The sequence below is a fragment of the Peromyscus leucopus genome, chromosome 1 (assembly GCF_004664715.2).
Source record: "Peromyscus leucopus breed LL Stock chromosome 1, UCI_PerLeu_2.1, whole genome shotgun sequence".
In the NCBI taxonomy this organism is placed as follows: Eukaryota; Metazoa; Chordata; class Mammalia; order Rodentia; family Cricetidae; genus Peromyscus; species Peromyscus leucopus.
In genome coordinates this window covers 76,777,479-76,798,726 of record NC_051063.1, presented here as the reverse complement: position 1 = coordinate 76,798,726, position 21,248 = coordinate 76,777,479, and the positions used below count along the sequence as shown (strand labels likewise).

Sequence of the window (21,248 nt, the reverse complement as noted above, 5' to 3'; positions counted from 1 at the left end):
CCGGTCTCTGCTCCCCAAGGAGCCCCTTCAGCATGCCTGTGCCGCAAAACCCAGTTACACGGCAAAGACTCGGCCCTGCTTTTCTAGATGTGTTCTGGAGAACTAATAACTTCCAACATCCACTTTCCCTGTCCACTTATGTGGTGCAGAGACCATTAATTTAGGACTTCTTTTTAAAGTTATTTTGTTCTTAATTACGTGTATATCTGGGTGCTGGCTAGTCTTCTGTCAACTTGACACCCAAACTAGAGTCATCTGAAAGGAGGGAAACTCAGCTGAGAAAATGCCTCCATAAGCTCTGGCTGTAAGGCATTTTCTTAATTAGTGATTGATGGGGGAGACCCAGCCAGCCCATGGTGGGTGGGGCCATCCCTGCACTAGTGGTCCCGGGTTCTATAAGAAAGCAGGCTGAGTAAACCATGGAGAGCAAGTCAATAAGCAGCACCCCTCCATGGCCTCTGCATCAGCTCCTGCCTCCAGGTTCCGGCCCTGTTTGAGTTCCTGTCCTGACTTCCTTCAGTGATGAACAGTGATAAGGAAGTGTAAGCCAAAGAAACCCTTTCCCCCGCAACTTGCATTTGGTCATGGTGTTTCATTGCGGCAATAGAAACCCCAAGTAAGACAATCTGTGTTTGCATGTGGATATGTATGTGCGTGTGAGTGCAGTGCCCACGGAGTCTTGAGCTACAGGTGGTTGTGAGCCACTCAGTGTTGGTGTTGGGAACTGAACTCTGGTCTTTGCAAGAGTAATGTACTCTGCTAACTTCTGAGCCAATGCTGCAATTCTAATTTAGGACTTCTTTATAGTCTTTCATTAAATTGAAATACTTAGCCAAGCGTGGTAGTTTATGTCTGTAATCTCAACATGGAAGACACTGAGGCAGGAGGATTGCCATAAATTTAGAGGTAACCTGGGTTACATGGTTAGACCTTGTCTCAAATCAAACAATTTATAGTCATTCTCGGCAGCATACACCTGCAGTCCCAGCTACGTGAGGGGCTGAGAAGGAGGTTCTCTTGTGCCCAAGAGTTCAAGAGTTCAAGGCTAGCTGACTACTAGCAAGATCACCTCCCTGCGGACCCCACCATGTAGTTCAGGCTGGTCTCAAACTCAAAGAGATCTGCCTTTACCTCCTGAGTATTGGGCTAAAAGCTTGTGCCAACTCTCTGTTCTCTGGAATAGCAACAAGGGCTCTTAAAATAATTCTTTCTGGGGGAGAAGGGACTGGAAAGAGGGCTCAGCAATTAAGAACACTTGCTGCTCTTCCAGAGGACATGAGTTCAGTTCCCAGAACCCACAGAGTGGCTCATAATCGGCTGAAACTCCAGGTCCAGCGGATCCAACATTCTTTTCTGGTCTCCATGGGCACCAGGTATGTACCTGGTACAGACATGCATGCAGGCAAAACACACTACACATGAAATATTAAAAGGAAATGTTACATTGAAAATAATAATTTACTGAGCATAGTAGTGCACACCTTTAATCCCAGCACTCGGGAGGCAGAGCCAGGCAGATCTCTGTGAGTTCAAGGCCAGTCTGGTCTACAGAGTGAGTTCCAGAATAGCCAGGACTGTTACACAGAGAAACCCTGTTTTGAAAAACAAAACAAAACAAACAAACAAAACAAAAACCTAGGATTGAACCTTGGTTTTTGTACATTAGGCAAATATCTACTACTCCTTTTCCTAGCCCTGAAAGGTTTGCTCTTATTTCTATAAACAGTATTCCCTACATTTCCATCATAGTTTACTGCTATGACTTACAGTCATGACTGTTTTAAAGTCTTTCTCTTAGGCTAGCAAACGTACTTGACATACAGGCAGAATGAGAGGCCTAGGCACGACCCCGGAGCCTCCTGCCCTTCTATCTGGGACCATGTCTGACCAGCTCCATGCTTCCAGCGGAGGTTCATCTCCCTCCCCCAGGCTCAGTGTGTCTCTCTGATTCCTAACTTCTCTCTCAGCCCCCAAATCCAGAGATCTTTTCACAGCACTCGATTTCCCCTGGTGTGTCAGGTGATTGTAAGAATATTCAAACACATGACACTCGGAATGTGAATGGCACTTCTCTGTAGTGTTTTACTTGTTACGCTCTGGCACAGCCAGCTGTGGTGGCCACCATGGGATCTGTGCCCCATGGAAATCTGATCATGTCATCATGTTAATGTTTATACCTCCCTGCATCCATTTCTATGTTGAAGCTCTGGCCCTCCTGTGACAGAGCCTCTGGCAGGTGCTTGTCTAGCTGAGGAACACTCATGACGAGATTGGCACATGTGGACTAAACGTGCGCACACACAATTTATATATGTATGTATGTATGTATGTATGTATGTAGGCAAAACACCCATACACATAAAATGTAATAAATCTGGACATTTATGGTGCACTCCTTTAGTCCCAACACTTGGGAGGCAGAGGCAGGCCTCTGTGAGTTCGAGGCCAGCCTGAGTGAGTTCCAGGACAGCCAGGGCTATCACAGAGAAACTCTATCTCAAACAAACAAACAAACAAATGAATAGAATAATAAATAAATATGTAAAGAGTAGATATTCATTTATCATTGTGATTGAGTATCTTTTGCCTTCCTAACATGACGGGTGAAGAACTTGTTTGCCATCTAAGTTACTCACCTTGTCTAACTTATAATAGTGTTTCTGCATTGTTTAAATTTTTGGTGCTGTAACATTGACTTCAGGGCCTTGTGCATACTAGACAAGCACCTCCCACTGGACTACATTCCCAGTGCTTAGTTTACATAGGTAGGGTCTCTAGGCTGGACTGAAACTCACCATTCTCCTGTCTCAGCCTCCAGAGTGTTAGGATTACAGGCCTATGCCACTGTTTCCAGCCTGATTTTATTTTTTTTATTATTAGTGAGATATTGGACATGTACATGTGTGTTTAAGACTTACATGTTTTCAAGCACAGACAGCATGGATGCATCTAAGAGATGAAATGTAGCTCAAAGGAAGTCTGCCCACACAAACAGGGATTGCAGAATTTTCCTGCCATCCCCTCTGAAAGTGGACAGAGAGCTAAGGCATTAGAAGTTGGACTGGGAGTTTCTCTTCCACTGTGGGGACTTCTGGAATATTCTGCATGTTGATATGGATGTTGTTTACACAGATGTATGTATTTTGTGTGCCAAACCCCAGTAGAATGGCAACAAATTCAAAATATAATAAATGGATTTCTAGGGAAAAAAAAAGACTTACGTGTTTTGAGAAATTGTCCTGTTCTTTGTCTATTTTTAAAAGTTAAACTGAGCTGGGTGTAGTGGTACAGATCTTTAATCCCAGTACTTAGGAGGCAGAGGCAGGCAGATCTCTGTGTATTTTAGGCCAGCCCAGTCTTGGAAAAAAAAACCAAATAAATAAATAAATAATAAAATAAAAATTAAACTGGGCTTTTTATCAGTGTGTGGGAACTCTTTAAGTAGTAGAGTGATAGCCATTTGTGTATGGTGAGAATACAAATAACACTCTCCAGCTTGTCTTTTTTTTTTTTTTTTTTTTTTTGTCGGAGCTGAGGACCGAACCCAGGGCCTTGCACTTGCTAGGCAAGCGCTCTACCACTGAGCTAAGTCCCAACCCTGACTTGTCTTTTGACTTTGCTGGTTTCTGTTATGCCAGTGGTTTATTTTGACATAGCCATGAAGGGGTTTCTCCTCTTCCTCCAGACTCTTGGTCTATAACAGGCTGGCCTCAAGCTTGCATTGACCATTTTTCTTCGGCCTCTTCGGTGCTCAGCTTCCAAGCACACAAACCCACCCTTACCTACAGTGGTTGCTTTTCTTTCTCTCCTTTTGTCTTGTCTTGTTTTTCAGACAGGCTCTCTCTACATATGGCTCTCGCTGTTCTGAAACTCACTTTATACACCAGGCTGCCCTCAAACTCCCTGAGGTCTGCCTGCCTCTGCCTCCCAAGTGCTGGGATTAAAGGTGTGAGCTGCCACTGCCACCACGGCCTGGCCTCAGGGTTACTTTTCTTGTAACATTTTAACTGACCTTATTTTAACAAGTTACACAACCTGTCAGTATGGTGGCTTGTTTGTTTTTTCAGTGTCGGGTGAAATCCAGCACTTCGTGTGTATGCACAAGGGGTCTACCCCTAACCTGCATACCTGTAGTCCCCTCTATCATTTTCAGACTAAAGTCCAAGGACTAAGCAGTGGCCTGATGACACAGTGTCACCCATAAGAACAGCATGCATGTGATGAAGAGGACTGAGTTTAGGAGGTTATCAGAGCAGCCAGTGTTTGCTGTTCGGGTCCATGTTCAGGAAGGGACAGCGAGGTCGAGACCCCTAGGCCTATTGATTCCTGGAGCTCACTCAGGAGACATTCCTGCTAGTGCATTGGACTAGGAGGCCTCGGCATGTACTTCAGGTCAAGCCACAGAGTGAGGGTAGTTTGAGGAATGGGAGGTCTCGGGTGGAACTCCAGAGGGTGGCTAAGTGATAACTCTTTACATGCTCCTGACAGGTGGTGGTGGTGCACACCTTTAATCCCAGCACTGGGGAGGCAGAGGCAGGTGGATCTCTGTGAGTTCAAAGCTAGCCTGGTCTACAGAGTGAGTTCCAGGACAGGTTTCGAATCTACACAGAGAAACCATGTCCTGGGGGTGGGGGGACACTCCTGAGGAGTGAACCACTGGTGTTTCGTCTCTGTGGCCCAAGGGCTTGTGAAAGCCACAGCCCGAGCCCTGCCTGCAGGGAGAACAGAGGCCATGGGTGAGATGAGGCTATCCTTGGCTCCTGGGGACAAAGCAGGCAGAGAGAGGGCAGTAGACTTAGGCCTGCCTCAGTTCCGACGCAGCAAGTATGGGAGAGAGAACCTGTAACACGGAGAAGAGGGTCAATCCAGCACGTGGTAGGGCAGGACCAGGTGGCGTCCCTGGGGATGGTGGAACAGTCCTTCCTCTTCCTAACTGCTGGCACTGCTGGGACTTGAACTCAGGACCTTGTGCATGTGAGGCAAGTACTTTAACACTGAGTCCCAGTCCCTAGCTGGTGATCTTAGTTATAAGCACAGACCCTGGGACTAGGCAGAGTGCTTGCCTCGCATGCACGAAGTCCTGGGTCCAGTCCCTAGCAATGCATAACCCTGGGCCCGGCGGCACATTTCTGTAACCCCAGCACACTACTCTAATCATGCTCCTCTGCAGTGAGCTCCAGGCCTGCATACACAAGACCCTACCTCAAGACCCACCTGAAGGAGGACGGGAGAAAGTCCTGCCTAACGGTCCATTTCCCACACCCCCCTCTAGCCAAGTCTGTCTGCTGTACAGGTACCCAGCAAGAAACTCCAACAACAAAACCAACCAGCATAGGACAGACCTTAGAGCCCTTCTGTCTTCAAAGGGCCGTACTGGCCATGTGACCTTGGGTACATCAATTCTAGTTTCCTGTTCTGGCAAAGAAAGACAGCACCCCTATCTCATAGAATTGCCATGTGCCTTCCAATGCTTTTCTTTTTCCTAGATTTTCTTGTAGCCCCAGCAGACCTCAAACTCATTATGTAGGTTAGGATGATCTTGAACCTCTGATTCGCCTGACTCCACCTCCTGAGCGCTGGGATTACAAGTGGGTACCACTGTCCTGGTTTATGCCGTGCTAAGGGTGAAACCCAGGGCTTCATGCTTGTTTAATGGGCTCTAACAGCTGAGCCGTACATAGCCCTTATTTTGTTTCTTCAGACTGGGTTTCATGTAACCTCCATTAGCCTCAAAGTTGTTAAGTAACTGAGGCTGGCCTTGAACTCCTCATCCTCCTGTTTCTACCTCTCAAGTGCTGGGGTTATGGGGCATGTGTTACCGTGCCCAGCTCAATGAATTAAAATGTTTATATTGGTGCCTTGTGCAAATATTAAATGTGTTATGCGAATATTAAATGCAAAAGGAAGACTCTCATTCATTCATGACCAGATAGTATGTGCCAGGCACCATTGGGGTCCTGGGGACCCAGCAGTGAATAAGGTAGGTGAAAATTCCTGTCTTCATAGAGTTTATATTCTAGTGGTAACACAGGGCCTGAGAGGTGCAGGTGGAGAGAGAAGAAGAGTACAGCATTGGCAGGACTGCTACCTGAGCACCTGGTGCACAGTGGGGCTCAGGAGATGGCAAGGAAGGAGGATCTGGATGAGTGGCAGAATGGAATCTCTGGCAGAGACACTGGGCCACTGAAGTCCTCAGAGAACAGTCTCCATCATCACCAGCTAGCAACAGCAAACACACAACGGCAGCCCAGAGCAGGCACCATTCTAGTCTTGCTTCTTATTTAATCCTTATCAATTACTAGGAGTTTAATGCTATTGTTCTCTCTGATTTTTTGTTTGTTTGTTTGTTTGTTTTCAGATGGGAACTAGAGCAGAAATGTTAAATGGCCTGCCTCATAGAGCTGAATGAGCAGGGACCCCAGCCCAGGTCATCTGGCTCTGGGGTTGGGAGGATCAGACCTGTAAGCAGCGAGGCCAGGACAGGTTGCGAAGTCTCAGGACCATGCAGAGCTTGGGCTTCAGACAGAACGGAAGGAATGTGTACTCCACTAATACCTACACACCCAACACCCGCTACATAAACCCAAGATTCAAGGCTGTGAAGGGCCTAGAAGGAACACAGCACGTGGTGGGGGTGGGGGTGGGGTGGGGGTGGGGTGGAGCTCCACCCCATTGCCTCTTTGCTCCACTTGGGGGCTGTCAGCATCACGACACCCTGGCAGTCAGAAAATAATGAGGTCCTAGCCTCCTGGGACCTTAAGTTATCATCTTAATACCTGTGATCGCACCCCGAGACCACAAATGAAATAAGAGTGTATATTATAACCCTGAGACGCTTTACCAAAAACTCCACACTGCAGCTGGAGGCCAAGAGACTGGGAAACGGGCAGATATGGCTGAAAGGCCCAGAGAGAGTTGGAACTCACAAACTCGCTGCCGCAGTGCCCAGAAAAGAGAAGCCTTAGCAGTCTGCAAGACCCCACCACATCTTTTCTAACCTTAACCTTTCCTGATGCCACCCAGTTCTTACCCTCAGCAAGGAAGAAACTGTCCGACCAAGATGTCAAAAGGGGAAATTGAATCTCTGAGGGAAACAATGAAACATTCAAGATCACATACAGGGCTAGGAGACAGGTATCCAAGAGTCATCCCCCCGCCTCCACGCTTTGTAATACTAACCAGAGAATCAGAGGGAGGGAATGAGTCGGAGGCAAGCAGCAGTTAGGGAGGCAGCAGCTAATATGCAAGGATAACCTTGCAGAATTCATTTTTTGTTTTTTGGGGTTTTTTTTGGGGGGGGCTGGGGGTTCCTAGGGACATAGGCAGACTGAGGACTTAACATTTGAGGGCAGTCAGCATCATGAGACCTTGAAAGTCCTACCCCACAGCAGGCAGTTCGCTCCACATTATCTTCAGGGGACCACACCAGGCAGAGCTGGGCCTCCTGAGAAACCCACCAACACTGGGTTCCGTCTGTGGTGTGGTCAGCCCAGATTATCCTCCCTCCCTCATTCCCAACTCCAGGCAAGCTGCCTTCTAAAGGGAAAAGGATCAAAGCACCGGATCCACACATGGATTCACACAGCACAGCACTTAGCAGTTTCCAGTCCTGATGATCTCCCCACTCCTGCGCAGTCACATATAGCACAGAGGTGGCAGACCAAGGTCCAGAGACAAAACACCACTCTCCAAAAGTCTCCAGCAACGCAGGCTCAGAAATCCAGGCTTCTGGACCGGAACACACTGGGGGGAAACACTGTTGCTTCCTTTGCTGAACCTCCTCTCAGGAAATCTAATATCCATTTCTAGCTGGGCTGCACCTGCTGGAGGACATTGGGGCGCTTCTATACAATGGAAGCCCCGCAAGTGCATGGGGGTCTGGTCTGTTGGTGCCTGATGTGTTACCAGCCCCTAAAACACTGTCTGTTCCATAGTATGTGCCCAAATAAATACGGCAAGCGAACGTATGCCCAGAGAGACTAAACTGGGAAAATGGTACGGTGAGAGAAGCCTAAAGATCAGGAAGCCACGGGCTTTACTATCAGATACACGAAGGGCTCAAGTCTTCTGTGAGGGCCTATTATGTGCCAAGCACTGAATTTGGTGCTGGGGATTCCGTTACAGAAAAGCAAGTCATCCTCGGTCTTCAGTCGTAAGGCAGGGCTGCGGAGGTGATACATTTTTCTCGGTCTGAGCTGCTCTGAAATCATCTTGCTGCTCTGAAGGTGGCGAGCTCAGCGGGACTGCGGCGCTCATGCAGGGCGTAGGCCGCCCACCTGTCAGAGGCTGTGCCAGGAGGACGCAGGGTGTTGGGGGGGGGGCGAGCTCCACCTTGGCTGAGGTCACTTCCCACCCCCAGATTCTCTGCCTACAAATCCCTGCAATCTTCTGACGCTGTAGACTCGGATCTCATTATTTTCTGACTCCCAAGGTCTCATGATACTGACAGCCCCCGAATGTAAGCCTTCAGTTTGCCCACGCCCTACGACCCAAAATTAAAACAAAAAAGTGAATTCTACAAGGGTATCCTCAGTAGGTGGCTGAGAGTGGGACGTGTACCCCTCCCCACCTCCTAGAAGCTGCAGGGGCGCCGCTCAGACACAGGGGTATCGGGGACGTCGCGAGACTGAAGCCCGAGACATCGCTGACAGCGCCGGAACACGTGACTGGCTGTCGGGCGTGCAGCCCGCGGAGCTAGGTCTGGTCTGTCACGTGATGAGGGGGCGCCATGGGGTGATGTGAGATACGAGGCTCTCAGATTGCGTGCAAATGACGCATTCCAAATCCTTGGGGCAACTAGATTTCAGTTCCAATATGCGATGTTCCGGTAAAGGGGGGGGGGGGGCGGAGGACGGGCTCTCGATCCAGGCGGCCTCGCTTCCGTTCGGCTGCAACTGCTTCCGACCTCCGCCTCTCCCTCCAGCGAGGAAGAGACAGGACCTCGTGCGCATGCTCGGGACCATCCACCGAGGGGCGGGGCTGCCGCTGCGGGAGCAGGATGGGGGAAAGAGAAGGGAATTCCAACCTGTAGAACTTTGGGGGGCTCCTATGGTCGGGTTCTTCCCGGCGACTGTGGGTGGTGAGAGGGGCGGGGCCTTTGGAGGCTCGTGGGGGGTGCTGGGGCGCGCAGGGTGAGGAAGGGGGTGTCAAGTGTGAGAGAGGTGCAGGACTTCCAAACTTAGAACCTTGAGGCCCTTGGGGCTCAGGTCCAGGGACGGGGCGCTCCGGCCGCCATGCGCGACAGGACCCGTGAGCTGCGGCAGGTGAGAAACTGGGGCCGGGAGGGCGCGCTGGAAGGAGAAGCCGGGGCCGGGCAGGCGCGCTTGGATTGAGGACGCCTGGTTTGGGGTCCGGGATGGGTGGCTGATGGCCAGGAAGGAAAATCCCGGAAGCCCGTGGTTCCTGCGGGACGACAACCGCAGCGAGCCGGTGGTGCCAATGACTCCGGCCCTGGCAGGGGGAGAACAGCTCGGACGAGGAAGATGAGGTTCGAGTCGCGCTCGTGGTGCACCCCGGTACCGCCCGGCTGGGCAGCCCGGATGATGAGTTCTTCCAGAAGGTAAGGTCCGGAGGACCGAGGAGTGGGGATGACCAGAGTACCACTGATGTCTTCAGTTCCCCTGATGATCCTCCGTAGGTCCAGACAATTCGGCAAACTATGGCCAGACTGGAGAGTAAAGTCCGGGAGTTGGAGAAACAGCAGGTCACCATTCTGGCCACGCCCCTTCCCGAGGAGAGTAAGCGAAATCCGGGCTCAGGCACGCCGGCCCGGTGGATTATGGGGGATGTAGTTTTATATAGGTGATGGCCAGGGTGGGTTTGGTTTTGGTTTGTGGTAGAGGCTGTGGTTTGGAAGTGTTGGCCTTCTCTCGTTTAGGCATGAAGCAGGGCCTGCAGAACCTGCGCGAGGAGATCAAACAGCTGGGGAGAGAGGTCCGGGCACAGCTCAAAGGTGAATGAACTTCAAGGGCCTCGGCCAGATCATCCCCGGTGATTCAGCCTTGTATACCGGGGGAGTTGTTACCCTACACAATCCAGGTCACACAGCATGCCTGGGTCTAGGATCTCTGCCCTGTGGCATCCAAGCCATGGTACTTTTCATAGCACATGCTGGCCTCTCAGATTCCTTTATTATTACTTTAAATTTAAATTCAAAACTACTTACTGTTACTGTTCTTACAGCCCAGTGTGTGTTTTTTGAGCAGACAGATGAGAAGTTTCTTAGGAGGCTTATTCACACTTGTGGGAACCCACTGATGTAATACAAAGAAAACCTTATCTTAGAAGTTCAGAATTAGCCTCCTCCTCCCCCACTTCTTCCTCCCATGTAGACCAGGCTGCCCTCGAATTCCCATCTGTCTCTGCCTCTTGAGAGCTCAGATTAAATTAAAGGCCTGCCCTAACTGTGCCCAGCTGGCTGATCTCACCCCCTTCTTCTTTCTTTCTCCTCCTGGTTCCTTTTTTCCCTCCTCCTCCCTCTTCCTCCTTCATCCTTATGTGTTACTGCTAAAATACATCCCTGCTCATAAGTCACTTTGTAATAAAAATTCTGTGACGATAAGATCCTCCTTATATAGCTGGAATGTAGGTGTGGCCCTGTGTTCTGGTCCCCAAACAATTTTTTAATTCATTTAAAATTTTTTATTATATATTTTAAACTTCGTATTATCTTTTTTGAGACTCAATATGTAGATCAGGCTAGCCCATACAGAGATAAGCTGGCCTTCTAATTTTTACAAGTATCAAGGCAGACCCCTTTTCCATCAACCCTTGTATTTCTCCCACAGCCATAGAGCCCCAGAAGGAAGAAGCTGATGAGAATTATAACTCAGTCAACACAAGAATGAAAAAAACCCAGGTGGGTTTTGTTTTCCTAGAGCTAGGCCACTTTATCAAGTGTTTCTTAGGTTACTGTGCAGCCCTTAGAGACCTTGATTCTGGGATCTCTGTCCTGAGGATTTTCCATGGGAAGAAGCTTATGCTTAACAGAGAAAGAATTGGGTGTAGATAGAGGATCCCGTCTCAAAATGCTCAATCTGTCATAGCACCGTGCCTCCTCCATTCAAAGCAATTTGCTGTGTCAGGCATGACTTAGGCCTGGCTGTGAGAGCCATGGGTTCCCAAAACTGAAATGGGGAATTTGAACTGAATAGGGAACAAAGATATTCCTCATGTAAGACTTGGAAGAAGAGACAGAAGTAAGAAATGGCGAGTGGGTCTGGAGAGGTGGCTCAGCAGTTAAGAGCACTGGCTGCTCTTCCAGAGGACCCAGGTTCAATTCCCAGCACCCACATGGCAGCTCACAACTGTCTGTAATTCAAGTTCCAGAGGGTCTGACACCCTCACACAGACATACATGTAGGCAAAACACCAATGCACATAAATTAAAAAATAATAATAATAATAAAAAGAGCCAGATGTGGTGGCAGAGGCAGGTGGATCTCTGTGAATTTTAGGCCAGCCTGGTCTACAAAGTCAGTTCCAGAACAACCAGAGCTGTTGCACAGAGAAACCCTGTCTTGAAAAACCAAGAAAACAAATAAATAAAAAGAAAAAATGGCAAGCAAGGACATCTTTGGCCTTCAAGAATTCAAGAGAAGAGGGGCTGGCAGGTGGTCAGTGGGTAACAATGTCAGCTTCTGAGCCTTACAACCCGATTCAGTCCCAGATCTATGTGGTCGAAAGAGAACTGACTCCTGCAAGTTGTCCTCTGACTTCTACATATTTGCCGTGGTACACATGTCCTCCACCATGCACACACACTAGAGAAATATATTAACATATAATCCAGGGACTGGAGAGATGGCTCAGCATGTACCACTTCCGAAGAGGAACTGAGTTCAGCTGATCCCACCACCCACATCAGGTGACTCACAACCATCTGTAACTCCTGCTCCAGGGGCAGGCCTAAGGCCTCCGACCTCCTCGAACACCAGCACTACTCATAGATAAATGCACTAAAATAGGTATTTTTAAAAAACATTTTTAAAAGGAAAAAGAGGAATTCCGGGGCGGCGGTGAAGTGGGAGTCACATCAGGCAGTTTCTTAGTGAGGAGATTTGATGTGATTTGACTGGGCCCCTCTGGGTGCACAGTGAAAAGTGGTTGGGATTTGTGGAGGTCAGGATTGGAGTAGGTAAGGAGGTCTGAGCATCTTGAAAGGGTGCAGGAGCCGGAGTTCAGGAGAGGAACAAGGGGGTGAAGCACCTTCCTTACAAGAGGGCACCCGTGGTGGTTATTGCTGAGAGGGTCCTGTTGCTCCTGGTCGTAGGTGGCATGGTGCCACTGAGGCACATGAGTGTATCTGCCATCTAAACAGCAGCGCTGGCGTTCAGCAAGCCTTCAGCACCAAGTGCCAGTGTGCCAGACCTTTAAACTAAACGTTCTACCCTTGAGATGTTTACATTCTAGGGGGGCAAGACAGTCGCCAAGTAAGTCTTTTAACTTTTATTAATTTGAGTCAAGGTCTCACTAAATAGATCTCACTGGCCTGGAACTCACTATGCTGGTAAGGCTGCCCTCAGACTCGGGGGTCTCCTCGATTCTGCCTCCCCAGTGCTGGAACTAAAGGTGTAGGCCACTCTGCCAGGCTTAAATTATTTTATAATCTAATAAGTGTTAGGGGACAAAACAGCATAAAAAGGGAGAAAGTACTGGAAGGGAAGGAGTGTAATTTAAATGAGGGGGAAGAGAAGAACTGAGTGGCAGTTTGTGCGTGGCCTGCATGAGGCCCTGGTTTCAGTCACCAGTGTACAAAAAGGATGTATTTGTGTGCGTGTGCATTCACACACGCACACCACGGTACTCGTGTTGAGGTCTGGCTGCGTGTGCCGATGCACTGGGTGTCTCTTGCCTCCGCCTCCCATCTCACTTTAGACACGCTGGGATCACAGTGGCACACCACCACAACTGGCTTTTCACATGGGTCCTGGGGTCGTAAGTGTGGGCTGTCACGCTCGCACAACTGGCATTTCCACGGGCTCAGCCGGCTCCCTAGTCCCACCCACCCCCAAATAAATCAAAAAAACAAGTGAGGGCTGGGGGTCAAACAGTTATTAGACCGTTTGCCGAGCATGCCCAGGGCCCTAGGTTAGATTTCCACCACCACGTAATGCAGCTCCCTGTTGGTGCACCCTGGGAAGATAGCAGGCCAGCCTGGGCCACATGGGGCCCTGTCTCAAGCCAAATAATAGTAATAATAATCAATAAATAAGATCAAAACTCAAAAAGGGGGCTGGAGAGATGGCTAAGAGGTTAAGAGCACTGACTGCCCTTCCAAAGGTCCTGAGTTCAATTCCCAGCAACCACATGGTGGCTCACAACCATCTATAACGAGATCTGGTGCCCTCTTCTGGCCTGCAGGGATACATGCTGTATACATAATAAATAAATAAATCTTAAAAAAAAAAAAAAAAAAAAAAAAAACTCAAAAAGAGGTGAAGCCAGACATGGTGCACACCTGTGATCACTGGACTTGGAAGGTAGAGACAGTCAAGGAATTAAAGGTCACCATTAATGAGCTTAAGACCAGCCTGAGCTATGTGAGACCATGCCTCACAACCAACTAACCAACAAAAATAAGTAAGATGGGGCGGAGTTGGCTCAGCAGTTAAAAGAACCAGCTGTCCTTCCAGAGGACCTGGTTCAAGTCTCAGCACCCGCGTGGTGGTGGTGGTTCACAGCCTTCTCTAACTCCAGTTTCAGGGGTCTGACGCCTTCTGGCTTCCACAGGAGCCAGGCACGTGGGCACTGATGAACATGCAGGCAGAATGCCCATCCACATAAAATAATGATAAAAAATTTAAAAGTAAATGATCGAAGACTTAAAGGTGCTTGGGATGGGCATTTTAGGCAGGCAGAAGGAGCCGTGTGCAAAGGCTGATGTGAGCATGTTTTGTTGAAGAAACCTCTGGGGAGGAAGGAGAGAGAAGGAGATAGTGAGGAGTGGGTGGGAGGAGGCAGAGTCATGGGCGTCATGGGGGCCCTGGTAAGGCCTTTGGTTTTCGTGCCGAGGAGTGAGGGTGCCTGCTGAGGTCCCAAGGTGGTTGGAGCCTCATGGGGTTCCTGCTGATGCCCCGCTCGACTTTCTGTTCTTAGCACGGAGTCCTGTCCCAGCAATTTGTCGAGCTCATCAACAAGTGCAACTCCATGCAGTCGGAATACCGAGAGAAGAACGTGGAGCGCATTCGGAGGCAGCTGAAGATCAGTGAGTTGGGGTACCCGGCCCGCCCTCCGGGCTTGGGAGTGCAGATCAGCTCTGAACTTGCCTTTCCTGTTACAGCCAATGCCGGAATGGTGTCTGACGAGGAGCTGGAGCAGATGCTAGACAGCGGGCAGAGCGAAGTGTTTGTATCCAACGTAAGTGGCCCCGGCCAGCATCCCTCTGTGGGCCTTCCATCTTTGAGTCCTGGTTTCTTTGTATGGCGGGCAGACCAGGGCCCAGATGGGGAGTGAATTAGAATGCTGGGGTCACAGGTTAGAGGGCTGTTGCAGAAGCTCATCAGAAACTTGGGACCAGCCGCTGGTCTCCCTGTGACACCTTCTCCAAGTCCTGTCTGCCCTCCAGATACTGAAGGACACGCAGGTGACACGCCAGGCCCTGAACGAGATCTCGGCACGACACAGTGAGATCCAGCAGCTAGAGCGCAGTATCCGTGAACTCCACGAGATCTTCACTTTTCTAGCAACCGAGGTGGAGATGCAGGTGGGTGCCCAAGGGAGCCTTGTGCAACCTGAAGCCCTAGCTGTGACCTGGGGTTCAGTTCCACCCTTAAGACACTCACCTGGGCTTTTATGCTCTTCCAAGCTCAGGCATGCCCCCAGGTGGCCCCCACTCCATGCTTAGCTAAATTCTACCCACCTCCCCATCTACCTTGATGGTCACATAGCATCCCACCTGTGCCTCCCGCCTGCACATCACCTAGGCATGGCCTTGATCATGACTTCCTGTGACAGAAGCCCACTCCCCACCCCCCCATGCTGTTAAGGCTGTGGAAAGCTAGAGGGCCAACCTCTTAGTCTCTCGGAGGTTGGAACGGCACTCTTAGGTCTGGCGGTAGGGGTCAAGGTGAGCTTCCAGCCTTGTCCTGACCTCCTGAGCTGCACTCCACAGCGCTGCAGCTGTTCTCTGCTGCAGCTGGTCGTCATGGGAAAGGGCTTTCATCCAGTGGGAATACCAGAACCAAAGCTGGTAGTGCCAGGAGGAGGCAGGGAGAGGGGTGGAGACAGGCCTAGAAGAATGGGTAAATGCAGACGAAAGTTTACTGTCTATGAAGAAGGTACCAGCCATGTGAAGCACTGGCCTCGGGCCTCCACTGCAAATGGAGGGTGTGTGGGACAAAGGAGCAGGGAGAAGGGACAGCATGGCGGTGGTGGGGCCTGGAGACCATGCTCACCTGAACATTGGTCAGCTCTTGTCCTGCCTTACCTTTGTTAGCGCAGGTTTTTTTCTGCCAAGAGTGTCTTGACTAGCCGGGCGATGGTGGCTCACACCTTTAATCCCAGTACTTGGGAGGCAGAGGCAGATGTATCTCTGTGAGTTCGAGGCCAGCCTGGTTTACAGATCGAGTTCCAGGACAGGCAGAGTTATACAGAGAAACCCTGTCTCAAAAAACAAAACAACAACAACAACAACAATGAAGAATGTCGATTATCTCAGTAACTATTCCCTGCCTCCATGTCTGTCCTTTTCTCTGAGCAGGGGGAGATGATCAACCGTATTGAGAAGAACATCCTGAGCTCAGCAGACTATGTGGAACGTGGGCAGGAGCATGTCAAGATAGCCCTAGAGAACCAGAAGAAGGCGAGGAAGGTAAGCCTTGTCTCCCGCCCCAGCCTTGGGCTCTCCAGAGGGACTCTCCATGACCCTTCCTCTCCTACAGAAAAAAGTCATGATTGCCATCTGTGTCTCTGTCACTGTCCTCATCCTGGCTGTCATCATTGGCATCACCATAACCATTGGATAGTGCCACATGTTCTTGGTGAGATGTGGTGGGCATGCCCCGTCCCTGGCGCCAGGCTTCCTGCCTCCTGTCAGAACCTTTTCTGTCTCCTCCCCTCGCAGGCACTGGGAGCGCCGGAGAGGCAGCATTTGGGGAGCAGGGCAGGCCTCCAGCTGACCCCACCCTCACACTGGCCCTTGTGCAGAGGGGCATATGGTTCTTCTGGGGTTGGCAGCTGCTCGGTCACGGAGTCCTCCCCTTCACACCACAATGCCTGGGAGAGAGTTTGCAATGTCCTGTTTGTCTGGGACACATGGTTTTGTAAAAAATTAAAAAAACAAAAACAAAACAAAAAGCTTGACGCCACCTGTGCCTGTGTGTTCCTGGAAAGACTGGCCCAGGCCTCCAATATCTGTTCTCCCTTCTCTCTGGCCATTGCTGGTACTGGACCCAGTCTAGACAGGCTCAGACCAGACTTCTGTTTTTTTTTTTTGGCGGGGGGCGGTTTCGAGACAGAGTTTCTCTGTGTAGCTTTGCGCCTTTCCTGGAACTCACTCTGTAGCCCAGGTTTGCCTGGAACTTACAGAGATCCGCCTGCCTCTGCCTCCTGAGTGCTGGGATTAAAAGCGTGCGCCACCACCGCCCAGAGCAGACCAGACTTCTGTAGAAGCGCAACCACAGCTGGCTCTGCCCACAGGGTGGGTGAGGTGAGCCAGGGGGAGCTAGCACCCACAGCTGGGATACTATCCCTGAAACAATAAGCTGCCTAGTCCAATGCCGGGACATGGGTGAGGTGTACCTGTGAGAGGTACCATGCCTGAGGCCAGGAGGAAAAGACATCTTGAGAAACTCATGACCAGACAGGAAGAGTAGTTCTCAGTGGGGACATTTATGTGGAATGTTAAACATCATAGAGACGGGCAGCGTAAGAAGTTGCCAGGCAGCCGGGCGGTGGTGGCGCACGCCTTTAATCCCAGCACTTGGGAGGCAGAGGCAGGCAAACCTTTGTGAGTTCGAAGCCAGCCTGGTCTACAGAGCGAGATCCAGGAAAGGCGCAAAGCTACACAGAGAAACCCTGTCTTGGAAAACCAAAAAAAAAGAAGTTGCCAGGCAGAGGAACCAGCAGGCCAGGTCCTGTGACCAGAGATGGGCACTGCCTTTTATAAGAGGAGTGTTTGAGACCCATAACCCCACAGCAGCTGCCTGGTTTATGGGGATTATCCAGTGGAAGTAGGCAGAGGATCCTGGAGCCTGGTTTTTTTGTTTGTTTGTTTGTTTTGTTTTGTTTTTCATAAGGCACATGAGTTGAAGACCCTGATTCTGTTTCAAGGCCAGCCTGGTCTACATAGCACATGCCAAGCTATTCAGAGCTACTTAGAAGGACTCTTGTCTCAGAGGGAAAAAAAGAAATGAATGTGTAGCCTGGTATGGTAGGCCATCTTTAATCCCAGCATTCAGGAGGCAGAAATGAGTGGATTTGTATGAGTTCAGGCCCAGCCTGGTCTGCATGACAAACTCCAAGACTGCATAGGGAAGTCCAATCCCCCCCCCAAAAAAATTGTGTGTGTGTGTGTGTGTGTGTGTACACAGGCATGCATGCAGAGGTCAGAGGTTGAACTTGGAGGGATAGGTTCTCTTCCTCCATTGTAGGTTCCAGGGTCAAACTCAAGTTGTCAGATTTGTGTGGCAAGTGCTCTTCCCTGCTGAACCATCTCGCCGGCCCCTGATTCTGAATTTTCAAGAGCTTGCCCTCCAGGTGCCTAGTTTCCAGAGAAGAATGTAGCTTTTTGTGAAGACACATGGTTCAGGGGTAAGCCGCTCCCTGACTCAGGCTTGGTTAGATTCAGTGGTTCTTGACTTTCTAGCCACCCCAGCCCATCCTGCTTTCAGTCCCACGAGACACCACAGCTCAGGCCCCGCTGAGTCCTGAAAGGGCTAGAAGAGACAGACTAGTACACTTCCTGACTATCTGGGGAGGGATAGAAACTGGGGTTGGCCAAGTGGACCCCTGCCGGTCATCACTGGACAGCGGCCAGCCAGCGGCTGGAGTGTTGGCCTTCGGCTGCAGGCTTCTTGCTCCCTGTATATGGGATGTGCTTTGATCTCAACTGGGAAGCAATGGTTAGGCAGCCTAGGTTTCCCTGGGGAGCACCAGGATTGTTCGGTGTCCCGGGAGCGGCCTCTCCCCTCAGCACAGAGTGGTCATTTTAGGAAGCTTATATGTGCAGGGCATCACATGAGTCCCCCGACACACCCAGAAGTAGGAGAGTCGCCGAGTGTAAGGGACAAGGTAAATCTCCACAGAGGTCTTGGGCTTGAGGAGGAATGGCAGGGGAGTGATCGGGACTTCACAGGGAAGAGGCCTCGTTGTTCCGGCAACAGACGCTAACCGGATGACTGCTGGATGGGGAAGCCGGGGCTCGGGGGATCTTGCCTGAGCACCACATGTATTTGTCTCTGGGGACTCTAGGCTTCCCCGTTTTACATCTTTGTCCCAGAGGCCTCCATCTGCACCTCACTTCTGGCCTGTTGGCTGCCTTTGTCCAATTTCTTATGCTGTCTTCAAAGCAAACAGAGCTAGACACCAACTGAGATCTGGACTTCCACATGTATGCGGCTGGATGTCTGTCTTTAAATTTTTATTATTATTTTTTTTGTGTGTGCACACACGTGTGGAGGTCAGAGCACAGCTCAAAAGACTACATACAGTCCTCTCCTCCCACAGCGTGGGGTCCCGTTAGGTCATCAGACTTGGAGGCAAGTACCTTTATCCACAGAGCCGTCATTAACAGTCAGGTATGGTGGTGTGTGCCTGTAATCCCAGAACTCAGAAGGCTAAGACAGGAGGATCACTATGAGTTTCAGGCCAGTGTGGGTTACATAACAAGTCCCAGCGGCCTAGCCAGGGCTCAGCTTCAAGCCTGTCTATCAATAAACAAAAAAGGAAAGAGAAAGGTAGTGAGGTCTGGCTATGCAGCCCTGGAGGTCATCTGAAGGTCATCCTCAGTTTGAGGCCAGCCTGGGAAACATGAAACACTGTCTCAAGAGGGTGGGGGTGGGGATACAGCTGAGAGGGTTGTGAGCAACAAATTCAGGACTGGACAGATCACTTGCCATGCAAGCCTGAAGACTGGAGATCAAATCCTCAGAACTCACATCAAGTGTATACGCACACAGGCCATCCCAGCGGAGCTCTGGTGAGATGGGAGCTGGAGACAGGAGAGGCCACAAGAGCCTCAGAGCCAGCCAGCCTGGTGAACAAGAGACCTTGTTTCAAACAAGGTGGAAGGTGGTTGTCCTCTGACCTCTGTATTCACTCACACATATATGAACATGCATACACATAAACACATACCATAACACATCAACTACTAAAATTCATCCTTGTGACAAAGCCATATCGAGTGTATAATTCATACCTTTTGTTTGTTGTTTTGTATTTGTTTGTTTGTTTTTCAAAACAGGGTTTCCCTGTGTAGCCCTGGCTGTCCTGGAACTCTCTCTGTAGACCAAGCTGGCCTCAAACTCAGAGATCCCGGCCTCTGCCTCCTGAGTGCTGGGATCAAAGGCGGGCGGCATGCCTTTTGTAAAAAGCCTTCATAGTGATTCTCAACAAAGCTGTTCAGTTCATCAAGGTGATATGGAAAAGAGAAAGATTAACAGGCCAGTGGGGGTGTGTGTGCGGCGGTGGTGGTCGTGGCGCTCACCTTTAATCCCAGCGCTCGGGAGGCAGAGCCAGGCGGGTCTCTGTGAGTTCAAGTCCAGCCTAGGCTTCAAAGTGAGCTCCAGGACAGGCCCCAAAGCTACACAAAGAAACCCTATCTCAAAAAAAAAAAAAGAAAGAAAAAGAAAAAGGGGGGGGGGAGAGATTAACAGATGAATCAGTTCTCCCAAGACTTGGTCGACTTAGGCTGCCTACAGTCACAACTAGAGAGGGAGCATTTTTATGAAGAATTCTAGGTGTCACTGCTGTCGCATGGAACGTGGAGCCCAGGTTGATCTCAAACTTATGTCAGTTCTCTTAGCTCAGCCCCCTTGGTGCTGGGATTGCAGGCATGCGCTTTCTATTACTCATCAAATTCTCACTTGGAGGCTTACAGCCCATATTTACTATTTTACAGTTCTGGAGGTGAGAAGTCCGAGCCAGTGTCACTCAGCAAGGCGGGGGTGGGGGTGGGGGTGCAGAACTGCCTTCTGCTGGGGGCTCTGTTCCCTTCTCACGTCCAACTGTCGCTTGTATCCCTTGGCTGCTGGACCATCTTCCACTTGCAAGCACATCGGTCTGTCACTGCCACTTTCGAGCAGTGACTTCTTTGTCTCTCTTAGAAATACCTTTGTAGGGCCTGGTGTGGTGGTACACACCTTTAACCCCAGCACTCGGGAGGCAGAATCTCTGAGCGAATCAGCGAATCTCTGAGGCCAGCCTACAGAGCAAGTTCCAGGACAGCCAGGGCTACACAGGGAAATCCCGTCTCAAAAAGCAAACAAAAATAAATGCCTTTGTGATTGCATAGAACCCACCCAGACCATCACCAGCCCTCTTCGGTTGCACGGGTCCACAGATGATAACTGTAGAGCAGACTCTCAGCTGAGTCTGTAAATTTTCACAGCTTCCAAGACTTCCACCATATAAATTAACGTTAGCAGATTCCAGTGATTGTGTGTGTGTGTGTGTGTGTGTGTGTGTGTGTGTGTGCCATACTTCCTATTTTACGTTTAACTCAATTTATTCACAAAATATTTATTGAGCAAGATTTATGTTCCAGACATTGATTGTTTTAGGTGCCTGGGGAAGAGGAAGAAATAAAGGTGAGGTCTCTGCTTTATACACAGTGTCTTTAGTGGAGACGTCAGGTGAATAAATTGTTAAGATAGGCGTTATGAAAGAGAGGATGGCAGAAAGCTCTTACCTTGTGGAGGAGAGGGAGGCCAAGGCAAAAAAGATGGGGTGTTTGATTCCAGCCTGGGCCACACATCAAGACGTGGGAGGCAGGGGCGGGCTGATCTTTCTGGTCTACATTGCAAGTTCCAGGCTAGCCAGGGCTACATAGTGATACCCTGTCTTTAAAAAAAAAAGTAAATAAACAACACAATACAGTAAAATTGGCAGGATGCTGGAGATAGCTGTTCTCGTAGGTTCTCACAGGAGCCATTTTAAGAAAGATGACTAATACCCAGGTTGGTACTGACACCCAGAGGGCAGAACAAAGCCACGAAGGATCATTTCTAGTCTGAAAACCTAAGAGGATTTCTCAAGGTGGAGTTTTGTTGGTTTATTTGTGTTTGGAGACAGGGTCTTTCTTTGTA

At 49.9% G+C, this 21,248-nt stretch overlaps 1 protein-coding gene across 2 annotated transcripts; it reads left to right on the top strand.

The window, feature by feature from the left end:
- The first annotated feature begins 8,857 nt into the window (after positions 1-8,857).
- On the top strand, positions 8,858-16,302 carry Stx4 (syntaxin 4). 2 transcript variants are annotated; one of them, XM_028885615.2, is made up of 11 exons: positions 8,858-9,263; positions 9,458-9,559; positions 9,638-9,737; positions 9,878-9,952; positions 10,788-10,858; positions 14,098-14,206; positions 14,282-14,358; positions 14,567-14,704; positions 15,701-15,811; positions 15,882-15,980; positions 16,064-16,272. In XM_028885615.2, exons 1-10 carry the CDS (start codon positions 9,234-9,236, stop codon positions 15,963-15,965), a joined length of 897 nt encoding a protein of 298 aa, XP_028741448.1. In that variant the 5' UTR covers positions 8,858-9,233; the 3' UTR covers positions 15,966-15,980; positions 16,064-16,272. The 2 variants fall into 2 exon arrangements, with proteins under 2 accessions (XP_028741448.1, XP_037066096.1); XM_037210201.1 differs by lacking the exon at positions 8,858-9,263 and having other exon boundaries at positions 9,492-9,559; positions 9,616-9,737; positions 16,064-16,302.
- Positions 16,303-21,248: the final 4,946 nt, after the last annotated feature.

Excerpts from the sequence above, each read along its gene's own strand:
- Stx4 (XM_028885615.2), top strand. The coding sequence starts at position 9,234 with ATGCGCGACAGGACCCGTGAGCTGCGGCAG. Across the intron at positions 9,560-9,637 it reads ATGATGAGTTCTTCCAGAAG|GTCCAGACAATTCGGCAAAC; the intron begins GTAAGGTCCGGA and ends GATCCTCCGTAG. Across the intron at positions 14,359-14,566 it reads GCGAAGTGTTTGTATCCAAC|ATACTGAAGGACACGCAGGT; the intron begins GTAAGTGGCCCC and ends TCTGCCCTCCAG.